Below are 19,291 nucleotides of genomic sequence, written 5' to 3' on the forward strand. Positions count from 1 at the left end.
GATTCGGGTGCCATGGAGTCGGTGAGGAGGGGCGCGCCGGCCCTGGCCTGGCTCGCGCCCTGCTGCGAGACCCCCAGCCGGCCGAGAGAAATAACCGTTGGGCTGCGTCGCGTYGGTGTCACCTTCTCCTTTTCTTATTTTTTTTATTTTTATAGAGAGACCTAACCTGCTGCTCACCTGCAGGGATTGCCAAGCCTCGGCCGGGTCCCTGCGGGCTCCTTGCACCGGGGGTGGCGGAGGAAGGCGGCGCCTGCGGCTGCTCCTTCCAGAACCTTCTCCGCGCACTCCACTGCCCGCCTCACGCGGCGGCCGCCCGTGTGGGGAGAGGCGGCGAGCGTCCCCCTCCTGTGGGGCCGGGGGGGAGAGCAGCACCCCCGGGTGCAGGTTTAGCCGCATCCTGACCTGGCGGGCGGAGGGACCGGCGGCCCTTCGAGCGGCAGCTGGCGGCGGGGAGACGGTGTGGCGGCCGCCTCGGCCACTTCGCATGTCCTGCGTACCCGCCGCCTGCGCTCTGTTGTGGCGTTTAGCGCTTTCTAGATCATTAAAGCAGATAAACAACGCAAAACGGAGGTTGTATAATCGCGGCCCCAGCTCGGCTTTCGTTTGTCAGACAACTCGCCCACCCGCGCGTTGCTGCGAGGTGTCTGCTCGCCGGGGAAGCCATCTGGCGCCGGCGGAGCCAGGAGAGGCGTGCTGGCCACCGAGGCGTTGTGCGTGTTTCTGCTCCCACGTGGGAGAACAGAAAGCCCCAAAACAATCTGCGAACATGCAAGTGCAGCCTAGTTTTTAGGTACTTTGCTCTCTCAAAGGCAGGAGAAAAGTCTACACTCCTCCAGGAGAAGAGGAGTCTTGCCTCTGAGAGCAAAAACTTTTTTATGTGGAAACAACTCCGCCTTGTACAAGTGCGAACAGAATCCAGCGTGAGGCAAAACTTGCTAAAAAAGAGTTTAGAAAGAGGGAAAGGAATAACTAACGCGATGCCGCACTGCTGCTATTGCTGTGACAGCAAACGTACCGTGATGGGCCGTTACCGCAGTCGATGTGAAAACACAGCGCGTGGCCAGGTTTTACCGCCAAAAGGGAACACAGGTTTTTGGTGCTGAGATAACCACCTCAGGACAGCGATCTAATCATACGAATGTGCCTACTCTGTTGCCGGGAAAGCTCAGTTTGAGAGTGGGGCTGAAGGTGGCTATTGAGGTTCACGATGTGACGCTCGGCAGCGATGTCGATAACCCAGCAGCTCGTCCCTTTGGCACGAGTTTGCCGCCCCGCGCGGTGCTGGCATCCAGATGGCCGGTCCGTAGCGGTTTTCGGAGGTGTGCAGTTCACACCTTTCTGCTTTTCTGTCAGTTGTCTCTCTGCAGCCGTTTTCCCTCGAGTTAGCCACCTTGATGTAAATTCCTAATGGAGGCCAAGCATGGCTCCTTCTTGGTCTGGGAGCACAGTGATGACTGTATTGAGTTAGGTCAAATAAAAACTGTGCTTTGCCTTTCCTAGAATTTTGCAGCACAGTAGCTGATTTGCATTAGTCACCTTAATGTGCTAATATTGTCTCTTCCTTCTCTACCCCTTCTTCTGGGCAAAGAAGGCATAGACATGAGAAATAGTCCTCTGCCCTGAGGAACTTACTGTCTAAATAGTTTTAGAGAGAAAGAATATAAGAGAAAGGCGATATGAACAGTGGTGGGGTGGATGTTTTGCATAAGAGCATCCTTACATTTCACACTCTGCGCAGGCTGGGTTTTGATATGGACAGCATCTAAAAGAGGAGTTGCAGACCTTAGAGCAAACCCGACAGCTGGAGGAGGTGAAAAACCTCTCTGCTGTTTCCACACTCACTCAACAGAAAAAGACATTTTCTCTGGAAATGGAGTCCTCCTTGCACTATACTGGCAACAGCGAATATTCATGGAAATTGAGAGTTATTCTTCTGAGTCTATTCCTCCCTTGGTAGAAGAATCGAAGTGCAATTTCCTGGATTGTGTTTTCCCAGATCAATTTGTGAGAGGACCTAAGTCCTGTCTGTTGTATTTTCATTTACACTAGTGCAAAGTGAGTGTGAGTGTTTCTTGGTCAAATAAGATAAACCTGTGGATTAACCTTCTCTCATGCTTCCTCTGGCATCCCCCAGATGACTATTCCAGGTGCAGGTGAGGGATCCAGCCCGATGGTGTTCACAACCGGGAGGTTACTGGATTGCTGTTTACAGCTTGATTCCCAGCACCAAGGGAGAAGGTGGTCTGGACACAGTGGGACTGCTTTTCTCTCAGACAAGCATTACAGTCCAAAGAAACAAAAGGCAGTATCAGAAAGACAATATCCCACAGATCAGCCCCGTGACGTCCTCTGTCCAAGTCTGTGCAAGTGGGTGATTCATATGCAGTTGTTGTTTCTGGTTATCTTATGTGGGAGCTTGCTTTTTTGTGCCTCTCATGTTGAGGACCATGTGAGTGACATGCCTCAGGACTTCCCAGTACCTCTGGCTAGGTGTGTTACTAATGTATGATGGATGACATGTCGCGAAGCGGCTTCCCAGAAACTTCTCCCAGATGTCTAGCTGGCAAAATAGATGCATCGTTTTTAATTGGAAGCGCTTGTTTCTTGCTTTTCTTGTGTCTTTAGCTCTCATCTTTGTCCCCCATCCGGAATCAAGCCCAGTCTCGGATGTGTGTGATTGGTTGTGTCCTCTTTCAAATTAGAGACACCGTGCAGCAGAAACTCTTTTCGCTGTGTTGGGCTGCCTCTTGATTAGAGCCTCCGGGGATTCCCACAGTAGAAATAAACCCACAATAGTAATTAATTGTGAAGTTCCAGCACTAAGTGACCTGTGATATTATGTCCATGACGGTACGTTGTAACTGTGCTATACAATAACTGTCTAAAGGCAACCTGTTAATTAAAAAAAAAAAAACAAAAAAACCCCACCACTTTCAAACAATCCTTCTCTAAATATGACACGGGAAAGGTAAAATAAATGGATGTCTTGGGCCTGTGTTGTCTCTTTTTATTCAGAGTTGAAGCAAAATGCAGTTACATGCTGCCGTTGGCACTTTCTCACGAAGAATGCAAAATGTGCCTTGTTTAGTGCTTTCTTGAGTCTGCAGTGAGAAACACCCCATCAGTTTGCCAGTAAACTCAACCTCTGTATCTGTTAAGGTTAAAGGGCTGTTGAAACAATTTGGAGAGAATGGAGTGCATCATGCATTCTTTTCACAACAGAAATATTTTCACCTCTTACCTACTTTTTTTTTAAATGTCTGTTTTTGTAGTTCCTATGTTCTGATGTGTATTTTTCCATTACAGAGGTTTCCTGTAAACTCCCYYCCCCCCCCCCCCCCCCAAAAAAAAAAATCAGTGTATGAAAGTGTGGAAGTCAGGAGTTGACAAAAGGGTCCCACCCAGCTTTAGGTCTTCCCAGTAAAGAATAATAGATGAGTCATGGCCAGTTTGAAATATCTGTGGTTAGACCTGATCCCACTGAATTCTGGCAGCGATTATGGCAATTTAAGCCATTTTGTTCACTGGGAGAAAGAACCAGCAAGATGCAAACTGCTGTGTCTGAGCCCTTTCAGATTTTTTTTTTTTCTTTCCTAAGCTGTAGCTTTTCTTTCTGCCAACCAGTCTTTTTGTCTGCCGAAACCCTTCTGAGCAGTATTGCTCCAGAAAGCTGTGACAGCTGAGGAAAAGTAGTATTTAATCTTTGAAAACTGCTGTGTGTAGTTGCAGCTTTTGTGCTGTGAAGGGTTAAGTTGGTAAGCATGTAAGTCATAACCTTAATGCTCTGATTTCCTCTAGGAACTTGTGGAGAAATATATAAAGGAGTTTTCACAAATTAATAACGAGCTGCAAGGTATCTGATCTGTCCAGGCATCCTCATTGCTTGTAACTTGCTGGAGGTCTAGGTACATGTGTAGGAAAGAGAAATGAGGAGACAGCTGAAAGTGGGTTAAAGCTCAAATATGGATATCTTCATTTATTGCCTGCCATCGGCACAGTTCTGTACAGTCCTGATGGAGGAGTGTGGGTTATTTATTTATTTATTTTACGCCTTCAGGAAAGAGGATGAAAAAAATCAGAGGCCTCAGTCTTGTTCTAAGGAAGCTGTCAGAATTGTTAATGTGTATAAATGAGCTATTTTGCATAAATTTGTAGGTGTTTAGTTGTATTTAAACAAGAAACATAGCTATTCTGTTTCTGCATATTTCTTTCTAATGAGCAATTTTCTGTTGAATTTTTCTGTTTCTGATCTTAGTTCAACAGGTACCAATCTAAAGCCTAAGTGATGATTATTCCAGGTTTATTCTTGAAATCGGAGCCTAACTTCTGTAATTCTTTTTTTTTTTTCTTTCCCCCCCCCCGAATTAAGAATGAGCAATCACACACTTCTTGGTATAGAAAAATTAACTTTTCAGTCTAATCAATAAGTAAATTAAGTACCCTGTGTCCTGAATGCTATTCTAATCCTATGGAGGATCTGGAAATCTTCTTAGAAAGGTTTGATTACAAAGGACTTCAGGTGGCTTTGCAAGTCTTTGGGACTTCTCTTTTGCCCTCTGAATTCGGTCTTATGCTTACCTTCTGGGATTTTCCCAAGCCAACTCTGAACTCTGTTTTTCTTGTAAACTAATTTTCAAACCTTTTGTTTCAGCTGGCTAGGGATAATGTATTGCACACAACTGTAGTAGTCTAGGGAGAGGGAAAATGCAGTTATTCATAGTCCTTTAGATCACCATTGATCCATGTGTGAAACTGTTAATGAAGCAGTAGCAGTTCTGGGTGGAAAAGGAAGGTCCAGAGTTTACATTTGGCCTTGTCGCTGATTGCTGTTCACCCTGGTTGAGATAAGCAGCTGGCTTTGAGAATGCAGAGCAGGAACAGGCATGCACCCACCTGTTGTTTCCTCTGACGCGTCTTGCTGTACCTTGAGTAAGGCACCTTACTGTAATACATGCACGTGCCGCTGGCTGTCCTGGGACTCAAAGTCCATGCCGAGGCTATTGAGCCCTGTAGCTTTAGGGAGAAATGAAAGAATGAAAGTCAGCTTAGATTGGTGACCTCAAATTATTGTGGAATTTATTAGCCCGAATGTGTGAAGCTTATTTAAAAGCATTGCTCAAAAAAGCCACTGGTGGGAATTTCAGTGTGGAAAGGCAGTAAGTCGACGCTCAGAGCTGGGAGTGCAGGAGGCGTTCCTGGGTGACACGGAGCTGCTGCGGCTGTCCCACGCTGCGGGGTTTGGGGTGCTGGGCCAGTCGCTCCAGCCTGTCCTGCTGACTTGGTGCTGGTGCTCACAGGGCTGGTCATGGAGCCTGCTTTAGGCAGGAGGGCAATGGGGCAAGAGGTCTTGGCTGAGGAGGTTGGGGAAATACAGGAGAGGTGAGGCAGAGGAGCCATGAAGGGAGAGGTGCCCTTGTCTGGGGGGTGGAAGGGCACAGTCTCCTGAAGGTGCTGTCTCTTCTCCAGGGAACTCCACTGGCAGCATAAACCTGATGTTCATGGCATACATTGGGTTTACTGTACGCAAGTAAATCTGTGTCATGCAGCACGTGCAACAAACAGCTTTGCGGATGTTAATTTTTAAGTATGTGATGTGGCAAGGTTGATTCATGCTGCCTGGAAGCATCTGATACCGCCGTGTACTTGTTCTGCATGAACCTCTTGGGACTGTCCCAAACAGTATGTCGCAGCTGTAGGTGCTGTGCATGGATCCCAACCGCGCTGTCAGGTGCTTGGGGACTTTCTCGAAGAAGGACAAAAGCAGCAACAAATGCCGTGATGGACAAAACGGGGTGGGTGGTAACYGTGTGGTGGTTGTCCCTGAAGCTGGGAGCTGCCGTGGTTGCCAGCAGTACCCCGGCCTGGCAGCGCAGCGCTGGGATGCGCTCCTGGGAGCTGAGCTTGTTCATTAACTCATTAGGCAGAGAAGGGAGCTGAACTTGGCTGCTTGTATGGGAAGCACTCCAAAACCTGCATTTGCTGCAGTGGTATCTTTCTTCTCCATCTTGGCCTTCTGTGCATTTATGCTGCTCATCCTGACTTTTTTTTCCAATGAAAATTATTTGAGGAATTTAATTAAAAATGAAAAAAAATTCAGGACAACAGAAACTGCATTGTTTTTAAAGTAATAATCTATTAGTAAAAAACACATGATCTTGATCTCCTGCTGCTACTTGTTTCTGTGATGGCCACAGAAATTTCTCATCTTTTTACTTTGAGCAAATTATTTAAGGGTTTAAAAAAAAAAGTTTGTTCCTTCATGTGTTTGTGTGATTGTGATTTTAACAGCAGTATGGGAAAAGAGGAATAATGTCCCCACTTAATGGAAACTTGACAGTAACCAGAACAGTCGGAGCTAAAAGTGAATAATGCAGCCAGACAGAGGACTGTAACCTCTTAACAGTGTACCTGTGTTGTCTGCCTTTATATAGAGAAACAGCTGCTGAGAGCGAGCAAGCAAGCATCTGTGTAGGGAGGTAGGAATGAGCAGGCAGGGTTGGGAAATGATGGCTGAGATATCCTGTTGCGTTAGCCTGTGTATAAATCACACCGAGGCGTGAGGGTTGCAGGAAACTGTATGTTGCCTAGTCCTAGATTCTGCCCCAAGCACAGGCTGACACAGCCTTTCTGAAGTCCACAGCGTTGCCTGCTGTTATGCTTGGGTTTAGCTTGGCCTGTGAGAGTTATGCAGTTCTGCGAATGTTCTCATTTATCAGCTGTGACCTAAACCCATCTAATGCAGTTGGTTTAAAGTGCCAGATTGCATTCCAGTGCTCTTGCTCAGCCCATAGTTAGTGAAATTCCGTGCAGAAATATGATTTGGCAGGTGGTGATCTCTGGGAGCACACATGGCATATAGATATCCCAGAATAGCATTGAGTGACGTACAGTACATCAGCCATGTAGACATATACATCTAGATAATGAAAATATGTCCTGTATTTACATGACATGTTCAACTATATATGAGTGGCAGAAGTCCTTATAGTTCTAAATGCAGTGTGGTGGTCTTTGCCACCTCTGATTAGTGTGCTGATAACCTCTTCAAGAGTCCTTTGTGTTATCGTATTGCCCCTGCAAACTCTTCAGTTTCAGGATTTCTCTAAAACTTTTATGGTTTCTGGCCTCATGGCAAGAGCTGTGTGTCTGTCACCACTCTGAGGTGCTGCATCTTTTGGTCTTCCTGCTGTTTTCGCTCTCTGAAGCAGATACTTTTTCTAGCTCCTCTTTTCCCTCAGCCCTTTCCCATGCCGTTGCAGCCCCCCTACCTCTGGGCCCTCCCTGCCTCGTGCTTTTTGCAGCCCTCTTCCCTAAGCCCTGCGCTCTCCCCTCTCTCCACTGCTTCCATTGGTGCTTTCCCCTATGACAGGTTCTCTTTCCTTTCCACTGCTCTCCTCTACCAGGTAGAAAGAGTTAAATAAGTAATTTATGTCAGTAGGGTTTTTTCCATTATTTTTAAGGACTATTGAAGGTTTTGCTAAAGCTGCGGTGGTATTGATATGCAAGGTATGGTCAACCAGTTTTTTTGCCTGCCTATAGCTACGTATACCCACCCTAGGATTCCAAAATGTGGCTTAAGATATGCATGTGAAGGATGAGTGTTAGTCACTGATAAGCACCTAGTGATCAGCTTCCAGTGCGAGGCCTGCCTGGGCTGCATGCCTTGCGCTGGGAACGCCGAGCGGAGGCCCGTTTTCCTGGGCTGCAGTGCATGGCTCCGGAGCCAGTTTGGCAAGCTCTGAGAGCAGATGGGAAGGGAGTAGTTTGTTCTCCTGGATGTAATCAGAGGTGAAGCCACACCGGGGAAGGCTGGCTGAGCTGTGCTCGTCTTTTGGCTAAAGCAATAACCCAAATGCAAACTCTGTTGCTCAGAGCATCCTTAGAGATTATGAAACTCGCTAAAGGTTGTAGGTTCACAGACCAATCAATGCTTAATTTTCCTCTTAGATATGTTTTCAGACCATCTGAGCTGTAGGCTCAGTTTCCCAGGCAAGCCGGGCACAGTGAGTGGAGGAGGTGTCGCCTGACATCAGCTCTTCAGTTGCAAATGGTAGGCTTAAGGACATAACTTCATACCTGTTCGGTAGTTCAGGGCCCGATTCTGGTCTAACATCAGTGGAAAAATGGAGTAATGATTTCAAGCAGGGCACTAATAGCAGCCCAAGCAACACCATCACATCGTCCTGTGACATCAGAAGTTGATGCTCTTTCGTAAACATTTAAGATTTCTTTTCATGTCAGTGTTTTGTAAAGGAAATAAAATGCGTCCTTGGGAAGGGCCTGACGCTTAGGCTTATTCTGGGTGTGGGAAAAAATGCAGCATAGAGGGTTTTTCTGACTGCAGGGGTAGGCTAGTCACCTCGTGTAATGATACTGTTGCCTGCCATGATGACCAGTGCCTTACCTCATTGTTTCTCTTGACTTATCTATTTTTCTGTAGTCTTTATTACAAACAGCGTGGGACAGACTCTTTCAGTTTGTCCTGTTTGTACGGGACCCAGTACAGCAGCAGAAAGGGCTCTCGGACCCTGCTGCAGTACAGATAATACAGGAGGGATTTCTGTAGATTTACCTGTTACTTAACAGGAAAATCCAGTCTCTAAACATGCTGTCCACTCCTGCAAATAGGCTGTCCAGATCCTGGTGACTTAGCTTTTCCTTCCGGAAATCTAGCACRCTCATGGCTTAACAGTAAGTCTCAAGCACAACTATTAGGTATCAATAGTGCAGAACCAAAAGACTCTGTTGCAGTCATTAAAGCAGAAAACACTAATTGTGTCCTGCTTTTAGAGGTATTACTGTCAAATGTAAGAACATTCTGACAATAATTGTACTGGAAGCAGCGTGTAAAATACTTTTTGTCATGATTGGGCCAAAGATAAAAGGTTTAGATGGGGGCCACCTCTGAACATCATGTTTATTGTTGTTTTGGGTTCATATTTCAGTTCTTCTCCAACTCTAGGAGATCTTTCCAGGATGGCAGCAATATCTTATTTCCTATTCAAGGGTAGCTTTTTTTTATTATTATTATTATTATTTTTAGATACCCTAACCCTACTGCTGTGTCCTTGTAGTTCGAGCACCCAGAAGGGCTGATTTTCAGGAGATTGTCTCCATGTGCTATGCTGACTGCTTGCTCATCCAGCTGTCTTCTGCGTACTGAAGTTAAAAGTAGGGTTAAGTCATTGTTGAGCATTGTCGAAAATCCCTGGCTTTTAATTCCCTACTTAGGGAATGTAACAAATACTACCTGTCATCTGCAAGAGCCCTTGCTTTTTAATAAATGTGAGGGTATACTGAAAAATAAGGTCAGAGCCCGTCCTTGTTTTGCTCCGTACCCGTATGTGGTTTTTCTGTGGGGCGAGTTACAGGTCCGGGCTGCCGTGAGCATGCCAGACCCGTAGCAGGCGGGCACGGGACTCCGAGCCTGGTGACAGCCCCACGCTCTCCGAGGAGGTCCGACACCTGCTGAAGAATTTGGAAGGAAGCCGTGTGTTGTCGTGCCAGGACATAAATCCGGGGTGGTGACAAGCCTTGCTCCTACTGTGAGATGCAGATAACTCCTCAAAAGGGATCCCTGTGAGCTGAGGGTATTTCTCCATACAGGAGTGGTCCACAGCTAATTCTAAGATTAAAGTATGCAAAATCGGGAAATACGTGTGTGGAACAGCTTCATCAGCAGGCAGGGCAAATAATTGCTGAGAGCACTGTGCACGGGATTTCCTTGGCATCTCATCTTGGCTCTCAGTGGCCTTTATGGAGTCCAGGCTCCTCGCAGCAGGAGTAGAAGAAAAAAGGGAATTCATGGCTCAAGTCTTTTTTTCCCCTTCTCATTGCCCTGTTTTAGCTTGAGCCGGAGCCCAGTCTGTTTTGCACAGAGTGCTGCAAGTGAGGCACTCGTTGTGCCTGTAGGGCACAACCAAATAGGGGAGTGGAGGTCGCTTTTAATGGCCTTTGTGCAAAGGTCATTTCACTGAGAGAGATGTCGTGAGAACTGAAATAAGAGTAATTTTCAGGGATTATAGGAATGTTTGTCTTGGTGGAAATGGGAGTTTATGCCTAGCATCAAACCCTGGGAGACATTAGCAGGAAATGTTTGGTTTCTACTGGCCTTGCTTTCTGTTCCCTCCTTCCCAAATGCAGGCTTTCTCATTTTCATAGCTCCGCGTGGTGCTTGCCAGCATCATAACTTCATTAAGAAGCAATGATTATCTGAGCTTGTTACAGATCTGCCAACGTGATATGTGTAAAAGAATAAACTTGAGCTGAGCAAATTTTAGGTGGTCTGTGCTGCTACCGGCTACATGCATCTTGAAATTGGGACTTGCAGGCCTTCAAAATACAGAAGTGTTTCAACATAATGAGTATTTATTAAAATAGGTGGGTGTTTTAATCTTCTGATTGCCATACCTTTAAAGACATACTTTTGTTTTCCTGTGCAATGATTAGAATCACACTGTTATTTCTTTAGTGGCAACTGAGATTCTCATATGAACATCTAAGTAATAACTTGGAGTTAAAAAAAAAACAAATAGTAATTATAAAAAAAAGGTATCAGACTTGAAAAGTTGCAAAATTGATGGTACTTACCTTGGGATTTCCCAACACATTCAAAAGGGCTTTTGGGGATTAATATAATTAATTTTTGTTTTATAGTCACTTTTTCTGTAGTTGAAGCCCTGATTGCCAGTGTAGTCACTATTGCCAATGTCTGTTTTACTAGTCAAGGGAGGTTTGGGACTTGTGTGCTGTGGTGACAGTCGGGCAAAGGGGGGCAGAGAGTCTATGTTATGAAGAAGAATTCAGCAAAAAGCTAGGCTGGCGCAAGGGGGTGTCAGCGGTGTTCATGTTTTCTTAGTATGTTTCTTTTTCCCTTCTTTTTCAGGTTTTCACCATCTCCTTTTTTCCTTATTTGTTCAGTCTTCCCAAAGTTTTGCTTTACTCTGTATGTGTTTTTTGGTGTTATTTTTTTTTCCCCTGTTTCTTTTGCCCTGGCAGAATTTGAGCCTGGTAATACCAGAGCATCAGTTTCACTCTGAATATTTGGGTGGCGTCATGCCCTCATGCCGGTTCCTGGTTCCTGAGGAGGCGTTTTGCCTACTCACTGTGCTGGGGGGTTCAGGAGGGTAACTGAGGCGTTGTTTCTTCGCCCCTGCCCAGGGAAGATCGATTACACCACTCTGAGTCCTGGCACAGGCTGGTACAGCCTAGTCTTACAGACCTTTAAACCCTGGAGACTCGGCAACCTCTCCACCTCAAACAGTCCGGTGCTGCACTCTCTCTCTGTCATTAAAAAGGTTTTATTTTCCCTAGTATTTTTTTTTTAACTTTAAGAATTTTCCGTCCTGGATTGCAGCAGTCAAATACCGAAGCGAAGCCCTTAGTTCTTGGTGAATTTCATCCCATTTTCCCAGCTAGTTTCTGCAATTTGCCAGGATTGTTTTGACTTTTCTCTCTGTCCTTCACATAACCGCGGTGCCTCCACAGCGGGCATATCAGCAGACTTTAAAAGCGTACTCTCTTGTCCGTCATTTGTGTCATTAGTGCAAATAGTGAGTGGCCCCGGATAGTCAGGGCCTGTGTCTAGGTCTGGATGTAGCCCGTCTCTTTTGACATTGAGTCATGGATAACTGCTCTTGCAGTGCGTTTCTTTGCAGCCGGCGTTGCACCCAGCCCGCTCGGATTAACCCGGGGCGCATTCCTTCGCTTGCTTGCAGGAGCGTAAAAAGCGACAGCAGCGCAGGCGCTAGCAAGAGGTTAAATAGCTCCTGCTGAGCAGAGCCTTATAAAAATTCGCAGAGGTGCTAATGAGGCCGTGGATTTCAGTGGGGCCCAGTTTTCCACCTCCCTTTCCAACTGGCCTGCGGGAGAGGTGATTTGCACCCCTCCGCGCCTGTGTCGCGGGCTTCGCTGGCCCGACTGTGCCTTGCAGCTCTCCAGCAGCCCGCTGTGACGGCGGGAGCTCGGCCGATGCCCTCGTTCACCGGCTTTAGCCCAGTCCTTAGGCAAGTCGCGTTTTTCTCTCTCCAGCCTGTAATCTAGATGGGGGAACGCTGCTGCTGGGGCTGACTCAGGTCCAACTGCATGTAGACTCTGCTTTCTTCTAGGACTTGTCTGTATCAGCTGTGGGGAAAAAAAGCTTTAGCTTAAAAAGACAAAACAAAATCCTGAGTTATGCAGCTCTTCTGTGGTCCTCAGCAAATAATCATTACATGCGCTAGTTAATTGTTTACTCATTAACTCACGACGTCGATGAATCAAACAAGCAGAACCCGGTTGTCCCTGGCACTGCGCGGGGCGAAGGAGAAGGGAGGATGCACATCCTTTCCTCGTTGGCTCCTGCCTGCGTGCGCTTCCTCCAACGGTATCTACGTGGTATTTGTCTGCTTGTTTTCCTCATCACCTGTGATTGCCAGCGTGCCAAGCATGAATTCAAAATGTGTTCAGGCCTGTCTTCTCTTTGATCGAGCAAACCTCTTCGTTTGGGAAGTGCGTTGTATTTCCTCGAAGCATGAGCATCTCTCCAGACAGAAGAAAACTATGATTGATGTGAACACAGGCAAAAGAGATGAAGCAATATATGGCTTTATTTCCTTTAGTAGCCTCTAATGCTACAAGCGCAGATGTCCCAAAACATTCTTTGCGCCGCGTGCGGAGGGGGGAAATAAAACAGGACTGATGTAACGGAGGGTCACGTCCATGCACGGTGTCGAAGCACCTGTTGCCTGGAGTGGGGCAGCGCTGTATTATGTTCACTGCCTGCTCCCGCTCCCCGTGACCCCCAGTTATTTCAGAAAGCCTGGCGTTAGGCTGGTGGTATGGCCCGTATTCCCCAATGGCTCTGGTTGGAAAGTTATTTATATATGTCCACTTTCTATGGAGAAAATCATCAGCCATCTGAAGCCAATCTATAGCTGGTGAAGTGACTTCACTGCTAGAAAAAGATAAGGCAGAAGCTTATACTCCATGAGCAATTATACATTTTAACGTTCCCTGCAGTGTATTGTTGGTCGTAGGTGAAGTTTAAAGGTTCCGATGGTAAGAATCGGCTTTCCATCTAATCATGGTAAAGAAGAAACAAAACAGTGCTAATGTAGAGGTCACCTTAAAGGGAGGCTCTGCAAACTTGATAGAGCAGCGGGTAAAATTAGTGGCTTTATCATTTTACGTTTTAGTGTGTTTCCACCTGGGAAGATTAACGCAAACCCGTGTTTTGCCCCACTGCACAGAAGGGGAACAAGGCAGTCTGTGGGGCATATGCACATGTGTGTGTTTGAGTTATTCTGGTAGATCGCATGAAATGACGTGCAGGTCCGACGAGCCTCTGGCTCGCCAGCTGCCGCTTCCAGCCCTGAAGAGCTTTCTGCTGCTGTGACATTAGCAGCCACCGTGGGGGGGTGGCAGGGCCACTAACCCCCTGCAGGCCCTCGCGCAAGGAGGGGAAGTGATCTTCTTCCAGAGATGAAACCCTGTTGATTCTGGGCTCACTCTGGGATATGAGAAAAATTTGACCCAATTTTTCTTCATTCAAGTTGATGTGGAAATGGGTATTTTTTTTTTGAAGGCAGCTGATTTTTAACTTGTTTTTAGACTTGTGTGATATTTAGCCTTATGTAGCAATAAAATTATGTACTACTTTCAAGACAAAATGATGATAAAGAATGTTCTTTCAAAAGCAGCTAAACACATGAATTATTAAAACATTAAATTATTTCCAAATTACAGCATATCCGGCACTTTCTAAGCAGCTTATTAAGAATAATTGCACTGTGTTCTTTGAAGGATTTAACATCAGAAATGTTACACAGTTTGGAGGGGGTAATTTTTTTTATTATTATTTTTTGTTTTTAATCATTCTTTCACAGTGTGAGAGCTTCCATGAGTTTAAATGGGTTTCCTTGTACTGGCTTCAGTGAAGGGCTGCCAGTTTGTCCCATCCGTATTTTTCCAGTGTAGCTGTCAAGCTGTGATGGTTATTACAGAGCAGTGCAAAGACTGAAGAGACATTTTGTCGCATAGATGCTCAGGCGATGAAGCATATCTGAGTTCAGAGACCAGCAGCCAGGGCCTGTAGCCCTGCGGTGAGCTCCCACAGGATCCAGGGAGCCGTAGGATGGTTCGTGTGCGTCGGGGCCTCTTACCTGGGCTGCAGATGTGGGCCGAGGGGGAGGGTGGGGAAGTTCTGCAGATGGTCATAAGTGATGAAAGCTTGCGCCAGTGTTAGTGGACATGTTTCATGTCTCTCTTTTTTTCTCCCCCGTTTTTCTCCTGACTCAGGCTCCTAGCAACGTGGGCAGAAGTAAAGGTGGAAAGTGCTTTATAGCTGCCCAAGTATCTCTAAGCGCTGCTGTGTAACTGCCCTCAGCCTGCCGCAGCCTTTCCTTTGCTCGGTTCCTGCTTTCCTGGCAGCCGGCAGGGTGGTGGGGATCGTCCCCTGTGGGGACATGCTCTTTGATGGGGGCTTTTGCTGGGCAAGAGCTGGTGTGAGCTGCGCTTTCAGCCCTCGTCGTTCCCAGGCTTTCTGTGGGACTGAAAACAAGTTGCTCGGCATCGGCGTGCCTCAATTCCCCTCTCTAAACTGGAGACAGGAGCCCTCACGGCTGTATCTTTTGAACCTGCTGAGGGGATAAAGCCATTAGAGTGCAAGACATGCAGATAACATGGCCCATCGTATAAGATGAATAAAAATAGAGAAAATCTTGATACAAAGATTTTCTATCACCCTTTTAATCATGAAAGGACAAATACTTGACAAAAATGCCTATCAATTTTTTGAGTGAATTTTTCCTCTATACAGCCTAAACTTGGAAATGAAGCTTTATGTGCATTAGGTCTAGAATTGGGCCAGACATTAAAATGATTTGTGCTTTTTATCTTTATTATGCATCATTGTTATTACAGAGTTAGCCAAAATGACTAGGCTAGTTGATGTAGAAGATTGCTTGCTTTCCATTTGAGATCAATATATGAAGCTACTCTTGAGACATAAGCAAACCCACTGAAGGTTCCTGTAGCTGAAACATGAAATATTACATATTTTCCATTTAAAATAATAGCATAGGGTATGAGCCCTGTGGTCACTGAAATCAGAGGAAATTTTCGTATTGTAGCCTGAAGTTGCCTTTGCTTTTTTGCTGTTCCCCTCTGCTCTGAGCAGTGATTTACTACAGCCACAGGGCTAAGTGTTTCCTAATGGATATATAGGATGAGGATGGCTCAGATGAATGCGAGATTGGAGGGAAGGCCAGTCCACACACTGCTAGTAGATTCCCTAGACTCTGCCATCCCTGCAATTTAAGATATTATAGAAATAGTAATGACAGTCCTGTTCCTTCCTCTTCAACAGCCCCCTGTGGTTTTAGAGTGCCGGTCTTTGAGATGTCACTGAGAAATGAAAGCCAGGTAGATACATCGACGCTGAAGAGGATTGCTGCAGACATGAGCAGTATAATAGAGAGCCTGGACACGAGGGAGCTCCACTTTGAGGGTGAAGAAGTGGACTCGGAGGTGCTAAGTGATCCAAAAGCCGCCGGTGAGTTAACGCCCCGATGTCTTCACCGTACGTCCCGCTTGGATTTAGTAACAGAGGCCCTCCGAGGTGAAGACAAGGATTTGTGTGGTGGCTTCCAGCGGTGTGGGTGAGGGGGGTGCGGGATGGCCTCTAACGCTGGTGAGACGGCCGGCATGGTTCTCTGGGGCACAGATGCTCCCAGGAGCACGGGATCGGGCAGCGAACCCTGCAAGGGGTGAGGGCTCCCTGCTCAAAGGGCCGCTGAGGATTCACAGCACCTTTTTAGGAATTACAAGCCTTGCAGCATTGAACTCCAAGTTTTAAACCCCCATCGTGATGCTGTTGATGGAATAACTTTGCTGGCTTCCAAGGAGACTCTGTTACTAAGCAGTCTAAGATGATCAGTGGAGCAATATCCATGGATTTTTTCACTTAGGTCTCTTGTGTGTTTCTTGTGGATGTCCTTACATTTTGGCCTTTAGTTCTGATTTTTTGCTGCTGCTTTATGCTGTTGTATTATCTAGTTTCTGGCAGCTTAGTAATCTGTTGGGTTTTTTTGTTTCTTGTTTTGTTTCTTTTTTTCCCCTAAATTACACAATACTTCTACCACATATTTTTTTTCAGAGTTTTTAGAAGGCCCTGAAAATGGCATGCCATCACTCCTTCTCTCCAATTTCCTCTACTACATAAGAGACCTAAATCTGCAAACTGCAGAGGTCTGTGACTGAACAAGTCCTGAAAATGTACCAGCCAAAATCCTGTGGGTTTTGCTCTGCGGAGGCACGGCAGAGCAGCAGCCAGCTGGATGCAGGCAAGCGCAGGCATGTGTTCCCATGCAGGCAGGGTTGCTGTGCCGTGCTGGCACGCTGCCTGCACAGGAGGGACGTCGGACTCCCAGACGTGCCACCGTGTCCGAGCTGGACCGGGGCRTTGGCGGTCCGAAAGCCCCAGCAGGCTAAAGAGGAGGGAGGCTTAACCCCCTTTGCCTCGCTGGCAATGCGGTTCCTTTCTCCTACCGTTTTGCGTGACTGTGCTTCAAGACTTCCTTTTTACACCTGCGTTGAGGAGATGGCAGAGATGGCTGGTCTGGTGCGTGATTTTAATCCGTTGAAAGATACGGTAAAACTTCAGTGGTTTCTGCCCGGTCATTGACCCTGTTTTAGGACTGGGAGGCATTTTTCTTCATGCTTGAACTCTTTAAGTCAGATCACCTCTGTGAAAGTTTCTTTAAGCTCCCTTATGTAGGTTTAAATAAAACCTGGAGTATTTTAGTAAAAATAAACCACACAATGCTCTAAACTGTGTTGAAGTATTCCACTATCTTCTAGCTTTTATGTTGTCGTTGATCATTTAAAATGCTGTTAAGCTAACTGCGATTTTATGATCTTTTTAGTGAGCATTCCATTCTCTGCAATTTATCACACACGTGGATTCAAAGAGCCGGATGTACAGACGTATCTCAAGGGCTGTCCTATTAGAGTGCGTGTTTTGGAAGTTGAACGTTTTACTTCAACAAAGAAGGTCAGAACCTACACTCAGAGGTGTAATTTGATGTCTATAGAACTGTATTAAAGCAGGCTAAAAAGAAGTTATGGGCTAAAAAAAAAGCTGTGGGCTAACTTTGTGCATGTCTGTTCATGAGTTCAGGAAGTAAGAATGCCTGTGTCTCAGAAAAACACTCAATGTTTCCTGTCCTTTTAAAAACCTAATACAATAGAACAAGAAATTGCAAGAAATAGTGATCCATAAATAAAATATAATGAGGAATCTTTAGATGAGCTGCTGCTGGAAAATTGCTTATTTCAAAGCTGGAGCCCTTGTGTTATTCTTTTGTGCAGGTACCAAGTCCAAATGTTTACACTATTGAGTTAACGCACGGAGAATTCATATGGCAAGTGAAAAGGAAGTTCAAGCACTTTCAGGAATTTCACAGGGAACTGCTGAGGTACAAGGCCTTTGTACGAATCCCAATCCCTACACGGAGGTAAGCACACGGCCTTGCAGCTGGGATGCGTTTTGGAAAGATGCAATTTTCTTTTAATAACATACTGATGTAGTTCCACTGATCCTATTTGCTTCGGTGTTAGTAGGAGGAGAATGGAGGAGAAGAGTTTATTTCAGTCTCCATAGAGTTAACAGCTATAATCTAAATAGTCCGAGAATCTCTGTGCTGACTCAGGGTCCCTGGCTCACCAGCTCTTGAGCAGAATTTCCCTTGAAGTCAGGGAGGAGCAGTGCTGTTGCTAATGGAAACTGTTGGCATAACGTGGCTTTCTGCCAGCATGGGCCAGATGTGGGAGACACAGACCTCTTTGGTGTGCAGCTGGCTCTGATGCTCTGGGACCGTTTGAGGGGTACGGGGGTGTGTGGGAAGAGATCGCATGTGGAAAGAGGCCTGGGGAGACTCCACCACCACTCTTGCTGGGGGAAATGTGGGGAGAGGACATAGGGGAAGGTAAAATTATAAGGGGTTAAAGACTAATGGAGCATAATGTTCTAAGAATAGGGTTTAAATTCCCTTTCCTTAAAAGGGTAAAAGGGAACCTGTATCCTGTGATTTTTGCGTGTTGTATTTTTGTTTGTAAGCTGGTTGGAAGACTCTGATTTCTTAATGCTTCCTGCCCACTCATCTGTTTTGGCTTTTAAGGGTTTAGATGGAGAAAATAAAAGCATCGAACGAGAAGAGTTACGTATCAAGGAACGTACTCGCTCTCAGTGATTATACTCAGCTCTTTTTGTTTTTGTTTCCAGTCACACGGTGAGAAGACAATCCATCAAAAGGGGAGAACCAAGGCAGATGCCAAGTCTGCCGCATACCTCAGAGAGTACGGTCCGAGAAGAGCACTTCTCTAGCAGGAGGGTAAGTGTCCAGTGTGCTGCTCAGAGCGTGCAGGGGTTAGAGGGATGCTGCTGGGGGGTTTCTGACTTTCAGTTATTGGGCAGGTTGCTTGCAAAGCCACACTCTGTCAAAGTCCTGGCTTTATTACTATTAAATTATTTTGCTTGACAAACTTGGGCTCTGCAAAGTCTGACTTTGAGGCCAAGTTCTCCTGCATGCGAGGAGGAGGGCACTGCTCCCGGGGTTAATATGGGCAAAGACTCCCTCTGCAGTTGAGGAAAGCAAAGATGCACCGAAGGGCAGTTTGTCTGCTCCCACCTGCTCCAGATTAAACATAGAAGATATAGTTCACGGAGTCAAGTTGCATGACGGAGGCAGCGCAGTGGCCATCAAAATCTGAGTGATTTCAGTCCTGTCCTCCTCTGAAAGAGGAGATGACAATCAGGCTCTTAATTCTGAAATGAGTAATTCTAGATGAGGCACACATGTTATATGTAACTGTATCAGATGTTAACAGATGGGTCCTTGTATGAAGAGGGTAGCTTCTTCATTGCAGCTTTACTATTTGCAAAAATGTTTCTGTAAAAATGTGTTCTTTGATCCTGTGCTTACCATGTCCACAAAAGGACTTYACTGTTGTTAACTCCCTTCCTGGCCTTTGTTCTGCTGAAGTTTCAAGTCCTGAAAAGGTTGTGTCTCCTAATTGTACAGTGCAGGATAACCTTCCCTTCTGAGCAAAGCTTGGCTATTGTGTAAGAATTTTAGGAAAGAGATGATTGTTTAAAAGAGGAAAAAAGAGCTTTCTAGATCCTTTTCTTCTTGACTTCCTTTTTCTCACTCTGCTCCCCCCCAACACACACACCGCCTTTATCCATGGGGATATATATCACTGCTACACACCTGGATGGGTGAAGTATTGTCAGGCTAACACTCAGGCAGAA

General features: G+C 46.0%; 1 protein-coding gene across 4 annotated transcripts in view; it reads left to right on the top strand.

Annotated features, from left to right (window-relative positions):
* Positions 1 to 19,291, top strand: part of PLD1 (phospholipase D1) — an 86,665-nt gene that overhangs the window by 13,354 nt on the left and 54,020 nt on the right. For 3 of the 4 annotated variants that reach the window (XM_026060697.1, XM_026060690.1, XM_026060705.1), the window contains 4 exons: positions 15,347 to 15,532; positions 16,905 to 17,032; positions 17,350 to 17,495; positions 18,263 to 18,371. In XM_026060697.1, coding sequence (XP_025916482.1) covers positions 15,379 to 15,532; positions 16,905 to 17,032; positions 17,350 to 17,495; positions 18,263 to 18,371 — 537 coding nt within the window. In that variant the 5' untranslated portion in view covers positions 15,347 to 15,378. Of the gene's footprint in view, positions 1 to 15,346; positions 15,533 to 16,135; positions 16,333 to 16,904; positions 17,033 to 17,349; positions 17,496 to 18,262; positions 18,372 to 19,291 lie in introns of those variants that run through there. The other variant, XM_026060714.1, reaches the window with a different exon arrangement.

Source organism: Apteryx rowi, unplaced genomic scaffold (assembly GCF_003343035.1).
Source record: "Apteryx rowi isolate R43461 unplaced genomic scaffold, aptRow1 scaffold_10, whole genome shotgun sequence".
Lineage (NCBI taxonomy): Eukaryota > Metazoa > Chordata > Aves > Apterygiformes > Apterygidae > Apteryx > Apteryx rowi.